Below are 24,734 nucleotides of genomic sequence, written 5' to 3' on the forward strand. Positions count from 1 at the left end.
GTTATGAAGGTGTAAATCTTCCAATGTTTTCTTCATCCAGGCAAACATAGGATTGGGAACAAGCATTTAAAGAGATGCCATCCAGTTTTGTCCATGCGCAGCCCCTCCTAATGGGTGGATAAATACTGTCCTATTTTAGATCCCCCCCCCCCATGTGGCTAGCAGAGTGTGGGAAACTAGGATGAGACTAGTGATAATACCGTTTCCTTCTTCCCTCTCCCAATTAGCACCTCCTTTTCTACCCATTACTCATTGCCACTCTTCTCATTTCTGCACAGGTAGCCACCCAAGTCATTCAGATAAAAGAGCATCCCTTACCCATTCCAGACCACGTGTGAGACCTATAGCAGCATCTATGAAACGTGGAAAGCTGCAGTTGCCACAGCTTTGTTACATTTTTGTTCTGTCATGTTTATTGTTCCATATGCCTTCTTAAATGAAAAATTATGCACACAGGATATTTTGCTTACACATGTTCCCAAGTTACATTTCCTTCCTCAGCAAGAAAGGTATGACAGACCTTTTCATGCATAGCATGAAGAGTTACTAGGCCAGAATGAATATAAAATGGCAAGTAATTACATATGGTTGGAAGCAAGCAAATAAAGTTGTTACTGTAGGAATAAGATAAGGAGTGTGATAAATATATTGGGGATGGGAGTAACCAGGTAGAGGCATAATTTCCTAAGAACTGTGTTCTTTCTGTCCTTTTAATTCTAAATATATAGACAATGCCACAACTTTTCCCACTTCATTATTAACAGAACTCATAAAAAATAGTACTGAAGCTCTTCCAATTAGTCATCGGCACTTTCCTGTTGTCAGTTATTCTTAGAAGGGTCACTAAGTTATAGCTGTTGATAGAAATGATAACTTCCCCTGCCCAATCAGATACATTTCAGCATTCGGAAGAGCCAGGAGTTATGACTGTTCCTCAAATTCCAGGTTGAACACTTCACCTTGTGAAACTGGTGTAATCATTTTGAACAGCTATTTGCCTTCATTACTAACAGTGCACTAGATACTCAGCTCTAGTGTTTGCCCTTTCCTTTAAATTAGAATGGGCTACCTAGAACACGGGACGCGGGTGGCGCTGTGGGTTAAACCACAGAGCCTAGGACTTGCTGATCAGAAGGTCAGCGGTTTGAATCCCCGTGACGGGGTGAGCTCCGGAAAGCATGTCAAAGTGCAAGTAAATAGGTACTGCTCTGGCGGGAAGGTAAATGTCGTTTCCATGCACTGCTCTGGTTCACCAGAAGCGGCTTAGTCATGCTGGCCACATGACCCGGAAGCTGTACGCCAGCTCCCTCAGCTGATAAAGCGAGATGAGCGCCGCAACCCCAGAGTCGGCCACGACTAGAGCTAATGGTCAGGGGTCCCTTTACCTTTTACCTAGAACAGAGGCCTCAAGGTTATTCTCCACTTTGGCTTTTGGCACAGAAACTTGCATTTCCATCGAATCTGTTTTGGTAAAAATCAACAGTGCCACCTGCTGGCTGTCACAGAATGATCAAAGAGGTTCACTTCACTGTTCCTGTTATAAATTGGGAGCTTCTAGCGATTTCTACCTTGATCACCACATAACATTCCTAGCCTTTTAGGCATAACAGCTTCACAACTGCCACAGGTTTACATTCTTGCTGCCATCTAATTTTTTTAAGGATGTGGTGAGGCATGAGTGAGGGCACTCTACTCCTAAATTATTTTTATAAATTCAAGATTCTAATCACAGGTCATGGTCAAGGTTGCTGCTTGTAGGTTCTCATCCAATTCAGAAGCCGCAGCACAGGGGTAAGCCACCAAGTGTGGTCTCGTAAGGTCTGGATTACTAGTCCTGGAGGGGCAAGATTTGGAAAACCTTACACAGAAGATGGGGAAGTGAAAATCAACCTTTTCTTTGGAAGCAGTTTTGCTTCACCATTAATGACAGCTCAAAGGTATTCAAAGGAAGTGGTGACGGAAAATGAGCAAATGACTCATTTGTTTAACTACTGAGAAGATTCAGTGTATACTGTTAACAGGAGCCAACCCCCAAGCATCACCTACTTTATTAAGCAAGCATGTACAGGATCACATCATTATTCCCATTTTCTACAATACATGCCACTTAGTAGTGGAGTGTTTACGCCACAAAACTTGACAAAGCTTCCTCATCCCCACACTTGTCATAGCCATCATCAATGACACCAAATATGTGGACTCCCACCAATATGCTAAACTTCACCTGCTGTTCTACACTGTAGCAGTCACCAGGGTGTACACTTAAAAGTGGTGGCGCAATTTCCCTGTGTACAGCAGCACACATTAGTGACTCCAGCATATGCTATAGCCATTCGGCCCACTATGGAGGTGTGAAGTCACCGATTATAGATTCTTAGTAAGTTTATCGTTTCATGCATGTAATTTCTAAACCTTTGTTTAACCATTCCCAAGCTCCATTAATTTGTGGCTCCTTAGAGCAACCCTACAATTGTAATACCTTAACATGCGAACTACGCTTTGTGATTAATCTACCATTAATCTGCAGAGGGCCTTCTCTCAGTAGTGGTGCCCTCCCTGTGAAACACCCTTCAGATGTCGAGATAAAGAACTACCTAATTTTAGAAAACATCTGACCGCAGCCCTGCATTGGGAAGTTTTTAATGTTTGATGTTTTACCATATATGCTGTAAGCCACCCAGAGTGGCTGAGGAAACCCAGCCAGATAGGCAGGGTATAAATAATAAAATTATTATTTGTAGCCTGCCTACCAAAGCAAAATTACTCAACTGGAAACCCAAGTGAAGCAACTAGACAGAATATGGGAAAGAAAGGGAATGTTGCAAGTATTCCTTTTCTGAATGAAAATACTTGTCTTTAGAATACTGGCACCTGATTGAGATGACAAAGGTAACAAGAACATAGGTAACAAAAGCTGAAGAGAATTGCAGTGAGGTTTTGGTCACAAAACAAACAATATACAGGACACAGGATATTTGCCTGTAAGTATTGCATGCATTTAGAACCTTTCATAACCTGATCCCACATTAACATAGAGAGCACCGCTTCTTACATTGTTCACAATGCAAGCTGTGGTGCTCAGATCAGGCTCTGCTTTGAGTACCATCGTCCAGAAATTTAAGAGCAGGCAAAGAAAACCAGGGTATTTTCCCTCAATGGACTAAGCTTCCCCCCAGTCCTCCCATTTTACCTTTGAAAGGCAGAAAGGAATATGTATTTGTAGTTTTAGCTTTGGCTCATCCAGCTATTTGGCTCAATGCAGTTTTGTTCTTACAGGTTTAAATTACAGTGGTACCTCGGGTTACATACGCTTCAGGTTACAGACTCCGCTAACCCAGAAATAGTGCTTCAGGTTAAGAACTTTGCTTCAGGATGAGAACAGAAATCGTGCTCCAGCGGTGCGGCAGCAGCAGGAGGCCCCATAGGCTAAAGTGGTGCTTCAGGTTAAGAACAGTTTCAGGTTAAGTACGGACCTCCGGAACGAATTAAGAACTTAACCTGAGGTACCACTGTATATATGTTCACCACCTTGAGTGTATTTGCAAGGTGGCCGATTAGCAGTCTTAATAAATAAAATTGAGTGCCTAGCAACAAGAAGGTCCAATCAGCTGTACAGCCAGCATGGCAAAACTATGTGGTAAATGGTCCAGCACACCAAATGCAAGTGCATGCGGAACAGTCTTGGGATAAGCATTTCCCCCATGACCTGAGTTCTGCCTTTTATGTCTGTTAAAAGCTACTTTTAGAAATGCTTCCATTTAGGGCCCAGGGGATTGGGTCTGATGCTGGAGCATTCCTAAAGCTAATTAAATGTGGCTCTAGGTAGGAGGCCCCTGTCAAAGCAGGTAGTATTTTCAGAATGCTTCAATTTACCTGTATGAATACCTCTTGTAACAGTAGCATTGCAATGCACTACATATGTATGAGAATGCATGCTATATGTTAAAAACTTTAGTGAATGCAGAACATCATCTCACTTCATGCAATGCATCAGAGAAGTGCACACACGCCCACAAACACACACACACGATGCAAGCATTACAGGTTTGAAAACTGTTCCGTTACAGCATAGTAAAACAAGTTTAGATGGGATTTATTCCTAGACAAAGCTGCATGCAAATGTTACAAAGCGCAACAGTTTAGTGGTTTATAAAATGTAATTTTATTTAATGTTATTTTGTTACATAGGGCATTAACATTTTCACAAGGCTTTTTTGGGACTACAATCAATGATTAGCAACACACAATAGTGGTCCATCTATCTAAGGAACAATCACTGGACGAACTTGACACCTTCATACATGTGCACAAATCTGCATGGAAAAGTTTTATACTCGGACATATGACCTCTTCCCCCCCGCCCCCATTCCAGTGTTAAGAAATGACATGCAATTTAGTCTGCCAAAAAGGCACTCCCTGTATTCTGGCAGTAACATGCTGCTTCTAGTACATAATCAAGTGAATACCAGAACTACAAAGGCAGGAGTGTAAGTGAAATTTTATTGGGAGGGGATAGCAGTTGAACAGCAGCAACTGAAGAGTAAGAAGAATCCCTGTATTTAAAACACTCAGTAGCTCCTGCTGTACACACATATAGGAAGCCACTCTGCCATGCTTCCCATTTGGCCCAAGACACCCCAGATCCTACAGAAACGAATACACAGTAGCACGGGAAAGTCAAATCACCAAGAAACCCCTGCAGAATAAAAAGGGAATGTGGAGAATTGAACTGTGTTGAACACTCTTTAGTTGCATTAACTACATTTTCATTTCATCACTGTAATACAAAAAAACCAAAAAAAAACCACCACAGTTGCTTGCAGGAACTGGTTCAGATTTCTTTTTAAATACCAGAAACTTTAGTCCGCTACATAAGTGTTTGGAAGTTACTTATGTTTATATGGAAATTAAGCCAGTATTAATACTTTTCTACAGCAGTAAACGCACACCAGGAAGGCCAGGACAAAACACAAATCAAGGAATGGAGTTTTCCCAAAGCTGCAGTGTGAAAAGACTATAAATTGATTTCCATACACATGGATGGCTTCTCTTTGCTATAGGAAATCCAAGTGGAGCTATAAGGAATGAGACGTGTAAAAAGGTTTCTTGAGAAGGGGAATGACACTCCATATGCAGTTTAGTTTTCTGCACCTTCTGCAGCATCGCATTCTTCTCCTGCGCTGTCTGATGTCCATAACTGGAAAGAAGAACAGCCATAATCAGGTATGGTTCACTTGCAACACCATTCTCAATAGCAGCCTGGCACAAAAGTATAATCAGTGACCTGCCTCATCTGGTAAACTACATGAAAAGCAGTAGTTTTACTTGCACCTTATTATATTTCTAAATATATCTGTTAAGTCTATCAAGCCTAGATGTACAATCTCCAATTTAGTAATGAGCAATATTTTTAGAAGCAAGCAGTATTATCAGAAGTGAGATATTCTCAGTTTTACATCCATCACAACCCCAGCTCACAACTCCCTTTTAATAAATGCAGCAGGAGTACTACTCCAAAAACCTAGCTGACACTATTTGGGAACCCAAAGTCTAAGCACAATGACTGTAGAAAGACCAGGCACATCTTACTGTGAGGTTGTCTCTAAGCAACTGCATGATGAGAGTGCTGTCTTTGTACGAGTCTTCATTCAGCGTATCAAGTTCTGCAATGGCTTCATCAAAAGCCTAGGAAAGACATTCAGATTATTCTTACGCTTTAGGCAAAAGAACCCCCCAAAGTAGATATGTTTTTAAAACAAGCCATCAGATAAGGTATTCCTTCAGAAGTTTAGGCTGTTTCTTTTTTACATAAATTGCTTTGATATAGGATAAACAAGATTTGATTATCAGCATAGTCATTGTACAAAGCCTATTCTGGAAGACATTTCAGAAGCAAGAGAAGTTAGTACTCAGTGAACATTTCCTACTACAAGTTTAATGTACAGCAATTTAGGTTTTCTGTGGGCTGGTATTTAACTTGGGGTTATACATCTGTGGTTGTGTTCAAACATTCAACTCTTCAGAGGAGTATACATGGATGTAGGCTTTCCTTTGGAGAATAATGCAATATGGGGGAATATTGTAATGCCACTTTAGATCAAACCTAAATTATGTTCACTCAGCTCATGTTCTACTGTGACTAAAGGTGCTTATTTCCCAAAGTGGGCCTAGAAATGAAACCCTTCTAAGACAATAACATTAGCCTCTCAAAACAAAAATGTTTTAAGACCAGCCATCAATGATGTGCCTGTTCATAGCTTTCACTGTTAAAATTATTCTGCATGCTCTATCAGGCGACAGAATGCCACAAGGAGGAAGTAGAAGCAAGATCATACTAGCAGTCCCCTGAATGAAGAATAGGTAAAGTGAACACACCCATATATACAACTTCAGTATCCAAGAAGATAAGCAAATGTGGTTAAGGAGTCCTGCTCCCTTATTCAAACTAATTTTCCCAAACACACCCAAAGTCAACTTACCGTCTTTGCCAATGTGCAAGCCAGCTCTGGGTTGTTGAGGATCTCATAGTAAAATACGGAAAAGTTAAGCGCTAAGCCTAAACGAATTGGATGCGTGGGTTGCATCTCTTTCTTGCTGATGTCAAATGCCTCCTGATAAGCCGCCTGTGAATTTTCTATTGTTTCTGTTAAGAAAAAGCAAGGCAAAAGGGATTATGAGACAAACTAGCAGGTTCTTAACATTATCTTCACACACAACATGTAACTATTATTTATAAGACTAGATATACCTTTACTGTAAAGCAGAGGCTTAAATTAATATGGTACTCACGTTTTCTGTCATCTCCGCTGGCAACCTCCGCCAGGTATCGAAAGTAGTCTCCCTTCATCTTCAGATAGAACACCTTGCTCTCTGGGTTAGTTGCATTAGCTATTAAGTACTTGTCCAGCAACTCCTAATGAAAGAGGAGGGGGGAGAATTTTAAGTAATTTCAATAGTAAGGCCATAAATACTACCACAGATGTGTGTTCAGACACAATGTGAATGATTGCTAAAATGCCATTTTTATATATTATGCACTAAGTAGATAAAGACCCTGTAGCAAGAGAAATGGTGTTTCAATTTAAGAAGTGGAACTGTTTGTCCCCTGAGACTGCCTTTCAGGATGGGAAACACAAATGAAGGATTGAAGTGTTGTAACCAAAATTAGATTTACTTTTTGTAGTAAAAACTGAGTCAAGTATTAAGCAAACCTTTAGGAATTGTGGTCACATGCCCAATACCCCATTCTTTCACTATGAGATACATCACTTTCTGACATAAGAGGCTGCTTACCCAAGGAAAAATTCATAATCAACAACTCGCAAGAAAAACAGGTTTTACAAATAAAGTATAGGGAGTGTGATTTTTTTTTTGGCCATAGTACTATTCCTAGTTATTTCTCCACTATTTCCACTTTTGATTAATTCCTTCTCAAAATAAATACCCAAGTGTTGCATTAAAAATTGAAGCAATAGCTTTTTAAAGCACACTAAGTGCTGCACTGAATATAAAAGCTACACCCATCACCTTTGCAGCAAACCACTGCCAACAACACAGCCACAGTTCATTTGATTGTCTTATACCTGTGACAGTTCCCCAAAGTAATATTCCATCCAGACACTCCACGATTACTTTTTAAGTATTTAGCAGCTTCAGCCAATCATCTTACTGCACAAGCAATTCAATATAGTTCAAATAGTTCAATGCTCAAATGGTTTATTTTTCAAATAGAAATTATTGCCTTATGTGCCATGCTAAAAAAATTGTGCTGATTTAGTCACAGATCTGTTTAATGAGGGTTTTTTGAATTGGAATGTACAGATTCAATTAACTATTTTTTGCCAACAATATGCATTTAAATTATGGCTGAAGCATAAACTTTAGCTAAAGCCACCCCTACATAAAGGATCACTATGATACATCACACAGTCGCTCTCTCCCCGCCCCCCTCCCACTAAGCTGCTTTCTATTTCCTCACAGTGGAGAATAATCTAATTCAGCTGTTCTAGCATATTTAAAGTCACTTCTGCTTTTGATTAGTAAATAGTAAGTTGATGTCTGAAGCCCTGACAAGTCACCCACAGTCCAACTGTATGTACACCATATCCAATTATGAGAAAGACTAGCCAATTGGAACCTTTGGCTATTAGCCTTGTATGTCTACAAGAGAAAGTCTTAAACAGTCATGCTAAAGTTCTGGTTAACATCCTCCGCAGATACTAAAGTTTGTGAACCTTCTTTGGTATCAAACGTCTGTCACTGGACAGCCAATTTTTAGGCTAATCAACATGCTGGGTAACGAAGCAGCATGGTCAGAACTAGACACACCTAGGCAAGTTAAAAGAACTTGAGGCAGATACATATTTTGAAACTAACTTGAAAGAACACACTTATATTTTGACCAGCCAGAAGTGTGACCAGCAAGATAGTCCTAGAGTCTAGAGACTTGAAATAGAAGACCTATTTTCCCTACAGGACACCAGTGTCAAACATTTGCTAGCAACATGGTATTTTCATACCATGCTTAATTTGCCACTAGGGGAGAAATTCAGTGTTGCACTCTTCTGATCAGCACAAGCATTTCAGCTTACCAGATGAACAATCCTTGCTTCTCTTGCCCCCACATGCTGTTCCAGGGGTGCTCCTGACACACACACAGAGTTAGTTTCAGGGATGCATAAGGGAGGAGAGCAGAAGTCCTTGTATTGGGCTGACAGGACTCATTATTAAATGGCTCACACCCTATGTACAAAATGTTTTGATTTTGAATATGTATCAAAGCTTTCAAGGAATCGGACAAAAGCAGGGAATAAACTTTCCCCTCTTAAATGGAATTGCTCTAAAATGTCATTAAGTTCCACTGTTAATTGCCAAGAGACTAGTATTATCATGCTACAGCAGAGGGAGAATGGAAGCAGAGACTGTTATCAGCTCTGTTGAGACTAGTAACTTTTAGCTCCTCCCCTCCATGAACTGCTTCCATTCCAGCTGGAAGAACAAAGAACTCTAGGGGGCTTGAGTTTGCTTTCCAACCTCCCCGTCTCTTCATTTTGTCTCATGCCTTTTAGAAAGTAAGCCTAAGAACAGGTAATGTCTTCGGACACTTTAAGCTGCTCTGAGTTTCTGAAGAGCTGCACAAAGATGCTTTAAGCTTCAGAAAGTAGAGAGCAATTTTATTTCTCAATACAGTCATCTTTCCCTTTGATGTTTAGATTAAAGTTTTGAAAATATTGTTTGCATTCAATGCCTGCTTTTCTATGAAAATATATAGTACCAGTATCATTAAATGCAATCTACTGTTAATAAATCTTCTGTTCTACAGTTCATATATTTATTAGAATTAAAGACATACCATATCTTTCTTTCAGAATGTATTCTTTACTACTTTATCTGAATGGTGTGACTAATGCACACAGCAAGATGTTGTCAGGTAATAATATAGCATAAACCATTTGTTCAGGCAAAAGAGGAAGAAGGAGTCACTCTCAGTATAGCCTACAGACTACCATTTTAGCCCAGCTGTACCAACATGGATGGGGCTTTTTGCAAAGAGGTTAGACCTAAGTTCTACATGCAGAGCTACTATAATTGTTATTTTAGCAATTATAACTTATAGTCAAATTTATGCACTTGCAAAATGACTAATAGTGCCATTCTGCTAAAGACTGTGCTCCGTGGTTATCACCCCAAGTCACCTAATGAAATGCAGGTGGTTTTTCAACTCATTTTGTTTTTAAATGACGAAGATGCCATTTAATATTGTATATCCTGTAATAACACATTTCATAGGAACAAAGGAAATTGCATTATACCAAGTCAGAACATTGGGTCCATCTAGCTCAGCATTGTCTAAACTGACTGGCAGCCACCGTTCAGGATTTCAGGCAGAAGTCTTTCCCAACATGGAGACGCCAAGAATTGAACCTGGGGGCTACTGCATACACAGCAGACACTCTGCCATTGAGCTATTGCCATTCTCGTTAAAAAAGAATTCTGGGAAATGTAATTTAGACTCCCTTACAGAGCTAAGAGCATAGAACACAGCCTTACACTGAATCAGACCAGGCTCAGTATTGTCTACACTGTCAACAGCTCTCTGGGGTTTCAGACAAGAGTTTGCCCAGCCCTACCTGGAGACAGGTTAAGAGTTCAGACTGGCCTACACTGCCTAGTAGTCTACTCAGCCCTTCAATCAAAAAGGGAAGTGACAACTCAGTCTATACCAATTGTTTGCTCCAGCTTTGGGTGATGGAGGTACATCCACAGAAGATATATGCATAGTTATTCCAATTCCATACTTACCCCTCTGATTTATAATCAATGTCTCGTTGTTGTCTAACCAGATGCAACATCTAACACTTTTGTGCGGAAAGTGTGGGTTAATCAAACATGCATGTCACAGACAGGTAACAAGGACTGAATGTCAGCAGGAGATGATAAAGACAGCTAGTAACCAAATGTTAACCTCAAGTACAGTAAGCCTATAGTAGCAATTAATAGCTAGGGTCAACTCTTTTCTGCATGTAAAATCAACTAGTCAATTTTATGGACTATGGTTTATTGTAATATACTTCCTGATCTAATCTATTCCTCACTTTCTCTTTGAATCCTCAACAAGTAGCAAAGTTTATTTCAGCTGAAGCATATGGCAACTCAAGAATGGGCCTTTTCTACAGTGGCTCTCTGTTGCAAAAATGTTTCTCTATAAGCATACCTTTTCGGTTGATTAACATTCTATGGCCTTTTAAATGTCCTTGTTGGGGGGCATGCTATTGGTTTGTTTTTATTATGTCTTCGGTCCTTTCGTTTTGTATTTTTATGTTGTGAACCGCCCTGTGATCTGATAAATGGTGTACAAATTTAATAATAAAAATAAAATACTAATACTGTAATGTGAGCGGTGTGCATAGTCAACTCCCTTCTCTATTGTAAGCTAGAATATACTATATTAGTACCAGCACATATTAAATTGCTCCAAAAACACATGACATTAATCATCCTTGTGAGAAACTCTCAAGCCCGATGAATCAGATTGCAAAGATGAATCAGCTTGCGAAACTGAACCAACCTCAAACATTTAAGTGCTCCAGCAGTAGAGGTACGAAGCTGAATCTCAAATACTCTCACTTGAAAAGAAGTCCATTTCAATGGAACTTGTTTCCAAGCAAATATGCTTAGGAACACACCTAAGGTTTAACTAATCAGGGCCACATGTGTACTCTTAACACAACTTAATATTCTGCACTTGGCCAACTGTCTAAGCGAGGAACAAGATCACTTGTTATGATGGCTGGTGTGGGATTTATCAAGTAATTTCTATGGCACCTGAAATTTCAGCAATCATAGCTTACACAATCATATCTTAAACATATATTCAGCCATAAGAACTAGAAACTACTTTTGTTTGAAAGAAGTCAAATTCTGCACCTGTTACTGCATTCTGTGGCATTTTTGGCTCACCTGTGGATCTGATGCACACATGTTCCTACTGCCATACCATATATTTCAAAATTGTTAATACGATTATATTTCAAGTGAATTTTGAAGTATTCCCCCCCCCCACAATCCAATTACTTACTGCTACTGCTACTCCCAACTTGTTGAATATTTCTGACCTCAGCATGTCTACATGCAACCCTATATAATAAATTATTATCATATTGAAAGATATTGTGAGACATGTTTTAATGCTTCCATTGTATGGTTTCCACCTTTTTAATGTTGTAAACTACTTTGCTATGTTTTCTGATGTAGCAGTGTTTAAATACATATTTTAAGCGTTTGTTTAATGAACTAATAGGTCCCCACTACAGAAATCCATAAAAAACACTTTGGAGAGGTTGGAGAAGAAATAATAGTATGTTGCACTTTAATTCAGCTATGAAGAATGCTTTTGGCATTCAGAATTGTACTCTGGTTCTTAGCACTAAGCTTCTTGATTTGGAAAGCATTAGGAAGTCAGTGGACTACAACTGGATGGTAAGTAAAAAAAAAAAGTACTGAAGTATGTTACAATCCTGCATTCAGTCTCAGTGGTAATCTATCCAGTGGTTGACAGTCTTCTCTGTTACCAGGGAGTGATTTGTGCCTTCTACTAATGCATGTAAATTGATCATTTCTTAATTACTAAACTGTAACACCAAGCTCTAACTAGGACACTAATACAGTTGTTGTTTTTTTTAAAAAAGGAGATAGCCAACCTATCAATAACGGCAATGGTCTTAAAAGGCACATGCAGTGTTCTACTCATGCACCAAGGCTTAAACCTCCAAATAGCTGTTGAAGGTCAGAGACAAAACTAATTTTATTTAGTAAAATCAGAAAGGCATTCTCTCCCTTTTCCACCTATCACAAAATGGTTAGCATAAGGCTGTTTAAATCGGTCATAGCATTTCAGTTCATTACAATACTAGCGTACATCAAAATTCCTTTCCTAATCAGTACCTCTGTGCGCACACTGCATAGATTTATTCCTAAACTATTTTTAACCAACTCCAACAATACATTAGTAGCAATGGCCCAATACTGATCCCTAGTTTTAAGCTGTTTCTACCTGCTATACTTGTGTGTTTTATTATATTAAACTATATTTCTATATATTTTTATATTATATTAAACTATATTTCTGCATACATATATTTCTGTTGCGTATCACCTAGAGAATTCATGTTATGAGGAGATGAACATACACAAATATTAAATTGGTTTATTCAGTAATCATTTATTCTGTCGTTTTATGTTGTTGTATGACATCATAAGGACTGCTACAACAGTGAAAAGGTGAGATATTGAAGGTTTCTTCATGAAGTAACCATATTAAAAATTAAAAAGCCCTGGTATATTTAAGCCCTCACTGATTCTCAGAAATACAATTTATCAGCGTTCAGTTTTAACCAACAGGCCTGGGAACATCCTTTTATTCCATAAACATCCTAATTCAATTAAAATAACTGTTACTACATTAGTCTCTGACATCTGAAAATGGTACATAGATACTAGGCATTCCTGCTTGTTGAATGCATTGCGGAACCTGACTTAAAAAAGCTTATGATATTCAAGTACAGTGGTACCTTCAGTTATGAACTAAATTCATTCTGGAGGTCTGTTCTTAACCTGAAACTTTTCTTAACATGAGGCACACTTTCACTGACGGGGCCTCCCGCTGCCGCACGACTTCCGCTTGCATCACAGGGCGAAGTTCGCAACAAGGAGCATCTACTTCTGGGTTAATGGAGCTTGTTACCCGAAGCGTTCATAAGGAGGCCCGTACATAACTAGAAGTTCTACTGTACCCAGATTTTATGCAAAAAAAAATATAGAAGAATCCAAGCCATTCACAAGTGCTGCTACCCTTTTTAGCATTGCTCATTTGAATGGAAACTGACAGCATTTTGTTCTGCAAAATATATGAACTCATTTCTCCCACCAGTAAGACTTTGTTTGGAATCTCTGGTTTTCTGGTAGAATGTCAAAATGTTTTGCTATTGACATTTCAGCACAGAACTTAGAAGACTAGCAAAACTAGAAATGATCAACAAAATGTGATTGTTAAATATGAAATATAAAGCAGAACATTTTAAGCTGCACAGATTTCACCTATGGGCATGCTCAATTCCCTCAAAATAATCACTTAAAAGTGCCCAACCTTGGTTAGAATGAATTCCCTTAGTTACCAAGACATAGTATCTTCTTAACTTTGTAAAATCCACCTAGTTAAAATATGAAGCAGCTGTCTGCTTTCCTTTTCCTGTCTACTCTTTAACAGACCATTTCTACTTACCTGCCTAAATTCCACAGTACATGCCCAACTGAGGACTGCAGTCTGCAGCTACTAGTCATGATACAGGGGCATATACACAGTTCACTGCTGCAAATGGAGTACTTTCCTATCATCATGCTTGGAAAAATGTTTTAAGATAGTTTGCCGCAAGCAGCCTTATCTAAAAGCTCAGAGAGAAAAAGTGCACGTGAGCAGAAGACTCCCAGGAAAGATGTCCTTGCACTAAACTTTAGTTTTCAGAACATGAACATTGTTTTTGGGGCAGGGGCAAAGAACCATTTTTCAGCAAAAGGATCACATTTCCTCATGGGGAAGCTTCTAAGGGCCACATGTCAGGGGTGGGTGGGGCCACTTTGTACAGTAAGCTACACACCAGTCAGTTAAAAGTTTTAGACAGACACACACCTCTCCCCAGCCTTCATCAAGACAAGCAAGACATTATTAATTCAATGACACACTCCAGCCAGAGAAAAGTACTCAAGGAAGAGACAGGGAAAGAGTGATGAGTGTGGCCTGGACCAAGGGGTGGGGGCTCCCACGGTCAAATTTGAGTCCTGGAGTACCACATTCAGGCCTGGGGCCTTAAGTTCCCCACCACCTCATGGTGCTCAAAGGACCAACTAATCATGTCCAGTAACATCGGAAAATGCAACTGTGCCTACAAACACCTGCGTAATTAGTTTTAACACAGCATTTAATGGGCATGAGTCACCACAACTGCTTAAAGTATGTTCAGTTTCTCACTAGGGAAAGTCCTTTGCTTCCACTATGCTGATTGGACAATGACTTAGCAAGCGTTGTATGTACCGCCGGGTAAACATATATACATTTTTATGAATCTAGCATCAACTATACATATTGTTGGCAAACTGAAGGCAGTATTAAACTAGTTTTTGAAGGTCCCTAAACATGACTAAGCATTTAATGAACTGTTAAAGGTAAAGAGTCCAGTCGTGGACAACTCTGGGGTTGCGGTGCTCATCTTGCTTTACTGGCCAAGGGAGCCAGCATACAACTTCCGGGTCATGTGACCAGCATGACTAAGCCGCTTCTGGCAAAACCAGAGCAGCGCACAGAAACACCGTTTACCTTCCCACCAGAGCGGTACCTATTTATCTACTTGCACTTTCAAACTGCTAGGTTGGCAGGAGCAGGGACCGAGCAACGAGAGCTCACCCCATTGCAGGGATTCGAACCGCCGACCTTCCGATCAGCAAGTCCTATTGACACACAATCTGTTCCATTATAATCAGTTTCACTCTTCAATTCTAAGATGTGTAACAAATGACTGCTTACTGATTTTTCTTGTGTTTTCCAAGTATCAACCAATTTGTCAAAATTTATTTGTTACATATCATTAGTTTACACAGCTTTCCAACAGTTCACTGCTCAAGAGAAGTTTAGAGTAGAGCTAGACCTTGGGCCAACAAAATTTAGAATACTTCTTGCACTACTACATATTTAGGAAAATATTGACAATTCAAGTATAACAATTTTATATGGAATAGGATGCGCAGGGTTCAAAAGGAAACACCAATATAAATGTCTACATTTGTAGCAAAATAATTGTGTTAAAAATAACCAAAAATAGTGCAGTGGTTTTTTTTTGAAAGATTAGAATCATTCATTGTCACTTTTCCCCACCCCAAATAGCCATATATTCGACCAGAAAGTTCAAGCTTGAGATCAAAGGGCATTTCTGTACTGCTGGTATGCAATAGAGATGACTAAGGACAGTGGCTAGGATCCAAAGAGCTACTTTAGACACACCCAAGGGCTTGGGCTTGCCTAATGATATTTTTTACTTTTCATTGAACAGACCCTCATTTTAAAACTCCCCATAACTTCAAAAGTGCTTTGCTGCATAGTATACAATGCTGTCTTTTATTTTACAGACTCAAAAAGCCCCCCTTTGGTGAAAGGAATTAAATGTCAGAAGCAAACATGTACAATGTTTCCTACAAAATAAATATGCACTAGGAGTTGAGATGGTGCCCTAAGGATCAGAGAAACACTTTTTTGCAGACAGAAACAAAGTACCAGAGGACATTTGTTCTTCACTGGTTGCCAACCTCCTTAACCCAATCCAAATCAAAATTTAGGTGGCATAAAGTAAATGGAGAAAAGCTTCAAACGAATTCTAATTATCCTAGCCTACCTGTAGATACAGATATAAAAATTACTTTAAATAAATGTATCGAATGACTGCAGATTTTTAACAACAAAAATATGAATTTAGAGAAAGCAAGTATTACTACTACAGTTATCAGCAACACAGAAGACTCTGGTGGGTCAATTAAAAACCGTACTCTAGCTTTGGCATGTCAACTTACCATGATTTATTAAAAACAAAATAGCTACTTAAAGAATCCAAGACCAAATACGAATGCCTAAAGAGTATTGCCTGTTGCTTTGGACATATTTATGAAACAGACAACCTGTGTTTTCTTTCTTTCTGCTGTAGGTAATATGAAACTACTGCCAGAACCCATAGAAGAAACAGGCAAGAGCAATGCAAGTGAAACTATTAGAAGCAGAGATTTATTCCAACTATGTTCCATGAATATCCTCTACTCAATGAATTTAGGATTTAGCATATAGAATTTAGGATTTAGCATATACTAGCTTCTATATTTCAATGAACAAAGCAATAGATATAACCCCAGGGGAACCTATATGTAGCTTTTTCAGCCTATTTACTTCATCAAATACAGACTTTTTAATACAAGGCATTATGAGAGTGCATTGCTACTGATTAAACAGCTTTTACAGTTCAATCCCCATTCTCACATTTTCCAAGTAACTGTCAGTGGAAACCCACTTTTGCAGTAAATTCACTTTAGTCAACATTTGTTTACGTACATTCACTGTTCCTGGCAAGGTATGGCAAAATATTATATTTAAATTCAACATCTTACATTTTAAATCTACATCTCACCAAATGCAATTCATCCCACTCCTAGGCCTCGAAGCCTGAGGTAAGTCAGCTATAAATAAAAAGGTGAAGTATGCTTAACAAACTCACCAGAACTGTAGTGCAGATGGACTTAAGTTCAGACTCCACTTTCTCTCGGTAGTCCTTGACAAGCTGCATCTTCTTGTCATTTCCGTCAGTTTTCTGCTCAATGCTAGAGATCACTCGCCAAGCAGAGCGTCTTCCCCCAACCACATTCTTGTACGCCACAGAGAGAAGATTGCGTTCTTCATTGGATAATTCAGCACCTTGCTCTGTCACTGCCTTCATGCAGGTAGCCATATCATCATAACGCTCCGCCTGCTCAGCCAGCTTGGCTTTCTGAATCATCTCGGTCTTTTCCATGTTGGCCAGCAATGGTATAAGCAGCAAGGCAACTGATTTAGTAGGGGGAAAGGAACAGCAGGGCCTTTCACCAAGTCAGAAGGCACCTCAAAACCTGGAACAGGAGGAGACGAATATTCTGAAACCTGTACAGTACTCCTAAAGAACAGAGTTACCAGCCATACAAAAAGCTCCTATAGATTTAGGAAATCCAAACCACAAGAGACAGAGCAACTTAAACAAAGGCCATTGAGAAACAGTCACTAAAAGCCTCAATTCAAACCAAGCTGACAAAAAGATGTACCATTCCCAAAACATTTCTGTCAACCAGGGAACACTAACAGGGCCTGTCGAGATAACATAAGTGGAAGAAGCACTCATGTTTAGAACAGGTGATTAGGCCCTCCCTACCTAAGAGATTTCCAGCACCTTGGGGACAGGAGATGCCAGGCCTTTGGAAATGGCGGTCAGGAGTAGTGTGGCATACAGATCCAAGGTGTGTGATGCTGGAGTTGGGCACTAGAGACTGGTTTGTGTTTTTTAAAGACCCAAGACACAAAAAAGATTCCATTTAAGGGAGGGGGGAGAGAATCCAAACGTTACGTCTAAAATCACCCACCCACAAACCCAATGCAGTGTTTTTAAGAAAGCAGGCTAAGAAGAGGAGAATGGAAGTGGCGCCATAGGTGACCTACAACCTGGACTTGTGAATGGCGAGTAAGGGGAGGAGGAAAAAAAGAGCAGCGAGAGAGAGAAAAGGCACAAGGTGCAGGGGGAGAAGAAGAGGGCGAGCAACTCTTCTCAGGAGCAGATCGCTAAGCAATGCCTGGCAGGCGGGACTGGGGTGGGAAGGAAGATGGGAGAGAAGAAAGAGAGTGCAGAGGCGGAGAAGCCCGGGGCGATTCGCTTGGCGTTGGAGGAGGACGATGTGCAAAAAAACAAAAAGAAAGGAGAAAGGAGTGTCGAACCTTTTTGGGGGGGGAGGGAGATAAAAGGCGGCCGATTTTCCTGGATAATAAAAATGTGCTGGGGTGGGGGAGAAGCGAGAGAAGGACCGATTCCCCCCCTCCCCCTCCCACGGAGGCAAAGGGAAAAGGCGGCGGCGGCTCCGCACTGCCTTTGTCCCCGCAGGCGGAGGAGGGAGCGAGTGAGGCGCGGGTGGCAGCCACCCAGCCTCGCCTGCCCTGCCCTCAGCCGCGCTCCCGCCCGTCTCCTTTCCCGCCGTCCCTCAGGAAATGCCGGGGTTGGCTCTGCAGGGCCGGTACGAAATGGCGGAGGCGGCGGCGGAGGGGACGACGACGACTCCGGGAGCTCTGCGCCGCCTCCACAAAATGGACGACGCGGCAGGGATTAGGCAAGGGAAGGCGCAGCCAGGGAGGGAGGGAGGGGAGAAGCGAGAAGCGCGCCTCGCCTAGCCGCGAAGGCCGCCGCCGTCGCCCTCTCACCTGGGTCCGCTGAGGCGCTAGGCCGGGCCGGCGGGCGCCTGCTGGGTCGACTGCGCTCGCTCCGCTCCGGGGCTGGATCAAGAAGGTGGGGAGGAGGAGGAGGAGGAAGAGGAGGAGAGGAGGGAGGGGGGGAGAGAGAAAGAGCGAGAGAAAACCGCTCCCGTCTCCAGCCACAGAACCAGCGCTGCTGCTGCTCCCGCCGCTGCTGCTGCTAAAAGGGCGTTGGCACAAAGCGAACCTCTCCTGCTGCTAGGCCCGCGCTCGCCTGCAGCTCAGCCAATCGGCGCACGCTGCCCGAGCCCGTGCCCCGCCCCTGAGCGCGGCGCGGCCAATCGCCCTCCTGCGCGCCGCCGCGAAGGTGAGCAGAAAAGTCGCGGACGGCTGGGAGGGAGGGCGCGCAAGTTCGGTTGGCCCGTGCACTGTTGCTTCTGCAGCTGGGGCCACGGGGTTTCCTCCAATTAGGTCCAGGGTGGGCTGACGTCACTGTCGCCATGGCGATGCTGCTACAAGGCCGCCCCACCACCACCTCTCCTCTCCTTCCCTTCCCCGCCCTTTCTCCGCCTGTCCCTTTTCTCTCTCTCTCTCTCACGCGTGTTCTTCTCTCCTTCCCTGGGCAGGGCGAGGCACGAGACGGTGCGGAAGCGAGGCGAAGGCGTCTCGTGCTGCTGCGGAGGGAAAGAGTGGCGGGAAAGGGGAGAGCAAGGCTGCGGGTTTCTGGTCCTGCTGCAATCGCAGGAAAGGGGAATGTCAGGGTATCATGGGGTTTGCAGTGCAGGCCTGTGAGATAAGGGCTGCAGAGGCGCTTCGATGGTGCAGAGCGGGACGTGCTACTGGTTCCGCCGACCACCAACCTCCTTTTTCAGCAGCGGTGCAGCCATGCAAACGTCCGACAGCCATGGCAGTTGTAAAATAAAAGGATGCTGTTGGAGGCGGAAAGCCCCGTTTAGACCTGCTTGGACACCTGCTGCTCCTTCCTGAGATTGTAGCCTTTTTCAAGATCAGGTTGAAAGTGAAATCGGTTGGGAGGTTCCACACAGCAAGCTGAAGAACTCATGGTCCAGGCCACGTGGCAGGGACTGTCAACCCCAAAGCAAAATTACCCGTGGCGATTTTTAAAAAATGGGCACTTGGAAGATGCTCCTTCAAAAGCAACCTGTCAGGCAATGCACTTGCACATGAGAAGACCCATGCATGCAAGTGGTTCCAGGCAAGAAGAGTGCTGTGGGTCAGGCCAATGGCCCAATCTAGTCCAGCATGCTGTTCTCACAGCACCCAACCAGGTGCCTGCGGGGAACTCACAAGCAGGACCTTGAGCGCAAGAGCATTCTCCCCTATGTAAGATTTCCAGCTGCTGGTATTGAGAAGGATCCTGCCTCAAAAAATGGGGCTAGGACATAGCTATCATAGCTAGTAGCCATTGATAGGTATGGTTGGGAGAGACCCCTTTCTGATACCCTGGAGAGCCATTGCCAGTCATTGTAGACCATGGGTACGGAATGTTCCAGCTCACAGACCTGCCAGGCCATTTCAGCCAAGCCACCACACAACATCAGGTGTGGAGCAGGTAAAAGCCTGGCTGAGCCAGTGGAGGTCCTTGCAGGAAGCAATGGTTGGCAGAGCCCACAAAGTCCTGTGAAAAGTGCTGGGCAAGATAACACTTTAAATAGGGCTTTTGAGGATCCCTATGGGCAAAAAACCCCTTGACATAATTGTGACTTCAGGTGGGTGGCTCCGTCCATCTGTCAAACTTGGCCTCCAAATGCGACCATTTGTAACTGTGCAACTTCTTAAAAAGTCCCAAACTTGATGTAAGCAATTTTTGCCCCATTGATTTCAATGAAGGGGAGTATTTTAAAGTGCTTCCCCCCAACAATCTCTCGCCATGACCACAACAGAGCAGAGGATAATGGTGTAACTCAGCATCCAGTTATAGTACAGTAAGATGACAGGGCACACAGCATCGAACTATATCCCTCTGTGACAAAGCAGCAGAATAGATTCTCAAAGATGCTTGGGTTTATTAAAGCATTTTGGAACTACTGCTGCTTTTGGGGGCAACCAGAGTAAATAAACTTCTTGGCTGCAGTGTAGGTCATTCCTGAATCCAGGGCATTTCTAAATGGGAACTGTTAGCGCTTTCCTTTCCTAAATAGTTCCCCAGTAAATGGTGTGTTTCTTGGGCTGTGTACACACCGTAACTTGAAAGCTCATCAAAAGCACAATCTTTTCCTCAAAGTATTCTGGGCACTGTAGTTTGCCCCCTACAGAGTTACAATTGCCAGCAACACTTAACAAACTACAGTGCCCAGAATTCTTTGAGATGGGGGGGAATGTGCTTCAACTGTTCTTTAAAGTTACAGTGTGTACACATCCTTGGTCTGGGAAACGCTCTCAACAGTAAGGAGTTAATACTAGCACTGAACTTAGTATTGTAAAAAAAGGGGGAGCAGATTATATATGGATGGTGTTTTGAAGTTTTTTTGGCCAGCTGTTCATTCACAATCACCAAATGTCCTTGGGAGTCACTGTATTATATATAGATTGCTTAAAATAGAAAATATTAGGCATTTTGCCACATTTCAAAAAGAAACTCTTAACTGCTTAAGTATTTAACTGTTAAACTTTGACAGAGAGGAAGCCTTTTGTACTGAGAAGATTGCTTTATATAGTCCCATGAAGTCCCATGCTAATACAGCTCATAATTGTTTTCCATGGGGAAATATTGGCAGCATGTCAAAATAGTATCCGGATATGAAAATTCAGCAGACTCATGCTAGTGCCAAATAGCCATTAGTACACTTTATAGACAGTGTTGCCCAGCATCTACTAAACTAATAGAAATAGAAGACAGACAAGTTGGATATTTGTCGGCTGTAGTGCTGTCATTTTAAATATAGTTTCAAATCAATCAGTTGTCAATTTGTGTGCAGGGTGGAGGGGAGTTTTTACCCATCTTCACCGTTAGATCCGGTCGTGGCCGACACTGGGGTTGTGGTGCTCATCTCGCTTTACTGGCCAAGGGAGCTGCCGTACAGCTTCTGAGTCATGTGGTCAGCATGACTAAGCCGCTTCTGGCAAACCAGAGCAGTGCACGGAAACGCCGTTTACCTTCCTGCCAGAGTGGTACCTATTTATCTACTTGCACTTCGACGTGCTTTCGAACTGCTAGGTTGGCAGGAGCAGGGACCGAGCAACAGAAGCTTACCCTGTTGCGGGGATTCGAACCGCTGACCTTCTGATCGACAAGCCCTAGGCTCTGTGGTTTAGACCACAGCGCCACCCGCGTCCCATTTTCATTGGTAAGTGATGTTAAACTTGCAAATAAGCATTTATGTGCTTTGATAAGGAGACATGCACTTCCAACATTCATTTACCTAAAGAAAATACTGGTGCAGAGATGGGAGGGAGAAAGTGTCATTCTGGAAGGAGTAATTTCACAAAGTAACACATAGTCCAGGAATCACAGTCCCTTGTATGAAGCAGTATATGGCCAAGGAGGTCTCTCTCGTTTCTTTTTTAAGGTGGGTTTTGCAATAAACCCAAAAAGGATGTGCAGGAATAGCATTGCAGTAGCTCTCTGTTTCATGGCAATTTAGTAGTCATTATGTTGGACTTGGGCCTTATGGATTTAGGGTCAAATCTAACATTAGCAATAAACTCCCTAAGTAGCCCTGGGTAAGTATAATGGGTTGCTATAACTTGTAAATGATGAATGAGATGACAAAAGTATTGATTAGCTTTAATGCTACAAGTGCATCTTTGCTCTCTGCATTTGATTAATATTGTTACATGCTAATTTAAAAAGGATGAAACATACAGCATTGCATGGAATTGTAATTCAGTATCTCTTGGGAGGTTTCCATTGGGGGTTGAAGGGGAGATAAACTTCTGCTCTCCACAGTCTTGTCAGAGAGTACTTTGTATAGCAGTTTTGATAATAAACACTTGCAGGATTTAACAGGGCCTGCCAGCTAGTACAGTTAGTTTTATAGTGCAAGTGGTAGATGTTCTTATGTTTCAAATCCTAGGGAAATTGTTATCTCTAGGCTTTAAAAGCAACAACACAATGATGCTATAGATACTGTTACACTGTACCCCAATCTCTGAGCACTGTGAGATTCCAGGGGTTTGCCTATGGCACCCCCAGAATTGTGGTTGAGGAAGCTTTGAACAAGGTACTTTGTAGTTCAGGCTGCATGCGCCACATACAGTAACGCACATGGCTTCACCTAAACAATCCTGGGAACTGTAGTATATCCATCTCAGAGTTACAGTTCCCGGCACCCTTAACAACTACAGTGGTATCTTGGGTTACAGACGCTTCAGGTTACAGATGCTACAGACTCCGCTAACCCAGAAATAGTACCTCGGGTTAAGAAATTTGCTTCAGGATGAGAACAGAAATTGCGCCGCCGCATTGCAGCGCCAACGGGAAGCCCCATTAGCTAAAGTGGTGCTTCAGGTTAAGAACAGTTTCAGGTTAAGAACGGACCTCCAGAACGAATTATGTTCTTAACCCAAGGTACCACTGTAAGGTGTTCCGATAGAGCTACATTCCAAATATTATTTAACCAGATTTCAATGGGGATTTCTATAGGTTGTTTGTAGCACTGGGCTATTGTTAAATGGAGGCAGAAATGTGCTTTAAATGTATGGTCTGTATGCAATGGCATAAAAACGATACTGAAAGGAATGTGGTTTTAATGAATGAATAGCGAAATTAAAGAAGTTTTTAAATGAATGGAATAACAAAACTTTGTTTCCCCCCTCCCTTGCACACCCCTTAGTAGCAGCACAATATGATTACTCTGGCCAGTTCTCCCCCATCCCCACTCTTCCAGCTGATAATATGCAGTAATTCTCAGCACTTGCTGCAGTGTAGTGGATTTTGTTGCCTACAGGCCTAATGCTCATTGTTCTCTTGCTGGTCAGACTTGGAGCTACAGTTCAGCAGCAGCAGACAGTACCATGAATCTGCCATCGCCATGGGAAGAGGCACTGCTAAGAGTCTCTGGAGAACGGAAACAAGGAGCTGAAGTGTGCAAAAATAGCACTCGTCAGACTTCCTGATTTGCCGACCCAAAAGCAGCTATAATTTGTGCAGCAGAGGAAGAAACAGGAAGTGTGCCTGCCAAGAAAGCTAAAGAGTCTCAAGGTGAACGAGCCTTTCAGCTAATTATTGACAGGAGACAAGGCTGTCAATAACAGAGGGGAAACAGGGAATATAGGAAGCTGCTGTAAACCAAGACAGGGAGGGACATTCCCAGCCCAGCTTGGAGCTGTTAGGGATTGAAACTGAGACCATCTGTGATGGTGTTTCCACTGAGCCACAGTCCTTCTTCCTCAGACTGGCTTTCAGTACCAAAAGGTAAGGTCCTCTCAAGGAATAGCTTGACACAACCTGCCCAGGTCTTCAGATCTGCTACTGAAGCCCTTCCCCCAATTGCCTTCATGATCAGAAGAAGAAGGCACAAGGGAGAGGGATTTTTCAGTGGCGTTGCCCTGGTTTCCAAACTCTACAGGAAGGACAGGGTAGGACATTGGGGAGGTGGTGTTGCTTTGTATGTCAGAGGGGGCACTGAATCCAGCAAGCTTAAAAAAAATTGGGTGGACTTCTCCACAGATTCATGGGTGGTGAAAACAGGTCCCAAAAGGAATTGAGTACAGAGGATGCGCTACTGTCCCCCTGATCAATATACTCAGTGAGATCTTGAGATGAAGAACGAAATCAATGAAGCACCTAAAAGAGGAAATGTCATAGTAATGGGTAACATCCGCTACCTTCAAATAAACTGGCTTCATATGTGTTACACTCCCAACGAAGAGGTAAAATTTCTTGATATCCTAAATGATTCTGCTTTAGAATAGTTGGTCACAGAAACAACTAGAGGGGTGGTGACCCTGGTCTAAATCTTGAGCTGCACCTAGGATCTGGTGCAAGATGTGTTGTTGAATGAGCTGGGAGTATAGTGACCATAGAGCTGTTAAATATACATGTAAAAAGGGAAAGTTTCCCCAAATGATGGAACTGGTAAAAAATGAAATTGAAAGCCAAAGTCACGTGGGTTCAAATCACTCCAAAATACTTGGGAGTCATTTAAAAACACAATTATTAGAAGCTCCACTTGTGTGTATTCTGCAGATCATAAAGGTACCAACAGGAACAAGAGGGAGAATCTTGTTGACTTTTCAATTCAGGAGGAGCGGATGT

The 24,734-nt window shown here is 42.1% G+C and overlaps 1 protein-coding gene and 1 long non-coding RNA gene across 4 annotated transcripts; one reads left to right on the forward strand and one right to left on the reverse strand.

The window, feature by feature from the left end:
• Window positions 1-4,138: 4,138 nt before the first annotated feature.
• YWHAQ (tyrosine 3-monooxygenase/tryptophan 5-monooxygenase activation protein theta) lies at window positions 4,139-18,704 on the reverse strand. The gene is made up of 6 exons (XM_081189233.1): window positions 18,524-18,704; window positions 16,806-17,193; window positions 6,790-6,913; window positions 6,480-6,643; window positions 5,590-5,685; window positions 4,139-5,197 (listed from the first exon to the last, which is right to left on the reverse strand). The coding sequence occupies exons 2-6, from the start codon at window positions 17,097-17,099 to the stop codon at window positions 5,138-5,140; spliced, it is 738 nt and encodes a 245-aa protein (XP_081045359.1). The 5' UTR covers window positions 17,100-17,193; window positions 18,524-18,704; the 3' UTR covers window positions 4,139-5,137.
• Window positions 18,705-18,860: 156 nt separating this feature from the next.
• On the forward strand, window positions 18,861-24,372 carry LOC308584488. Of its 3 annotated transcripts, none has more exons than XR_014006829.1 (2): window positions 18,861-19,803; window positions 23,456-24,372. It is a non-coding gene; the product is annotated as an uncharacterized lncRNA (long non-coding RNA). The 3 variants fall into 3 exon arrangements; XR_014006830.1 differs by having other exon boundaries at window positions 18,861-19,175; XR_014006831.1 differs by lacking the exon at window positions 18,861-19,803 and adding an exon at window positions 21,487-21,822.
• The last annotated feature ends 362 nt before the right edge of the window (window positions 24,373-24,734 follow it).

This window comes from Podarcis bocagei (assembly GCF_964188305.1).
Source record: "Podarcis bocagei genome assembly, chromosome: 3".
Classification (NCBI taxonomy): Eukaryota; Metazoa; Chordata; class Lepidosauria; order Squamata; family Lacertidae; genus Podarcis; species Podarcis bocagei.

Excerpts from the sequence above, each read along its gene's own strand:
- YWHAQ (XM_081189233.1), bottom strand. The coding sequence starts at position 17,099 with ATGGAAAAGACCGAGATGATTCAGAAAGCCAAGCTGGCTGAGCAGGCG. Across the intron at positions 6,914-16,805 it reads CCATCTGCACTACAGTTCTG|GAGTTGCTGGACAAGTACTT; the intron begins GTGAGTTTGTTA and ends CTCTTTCATTAG. Across the intron at positions 6,644-6,789 it reads CAGCGGAGATGACAGAAAAC|AAACAATAGAAAATTCACAG; the intron begins GTGAGTACCATA and ends TTTTCTTAACAG.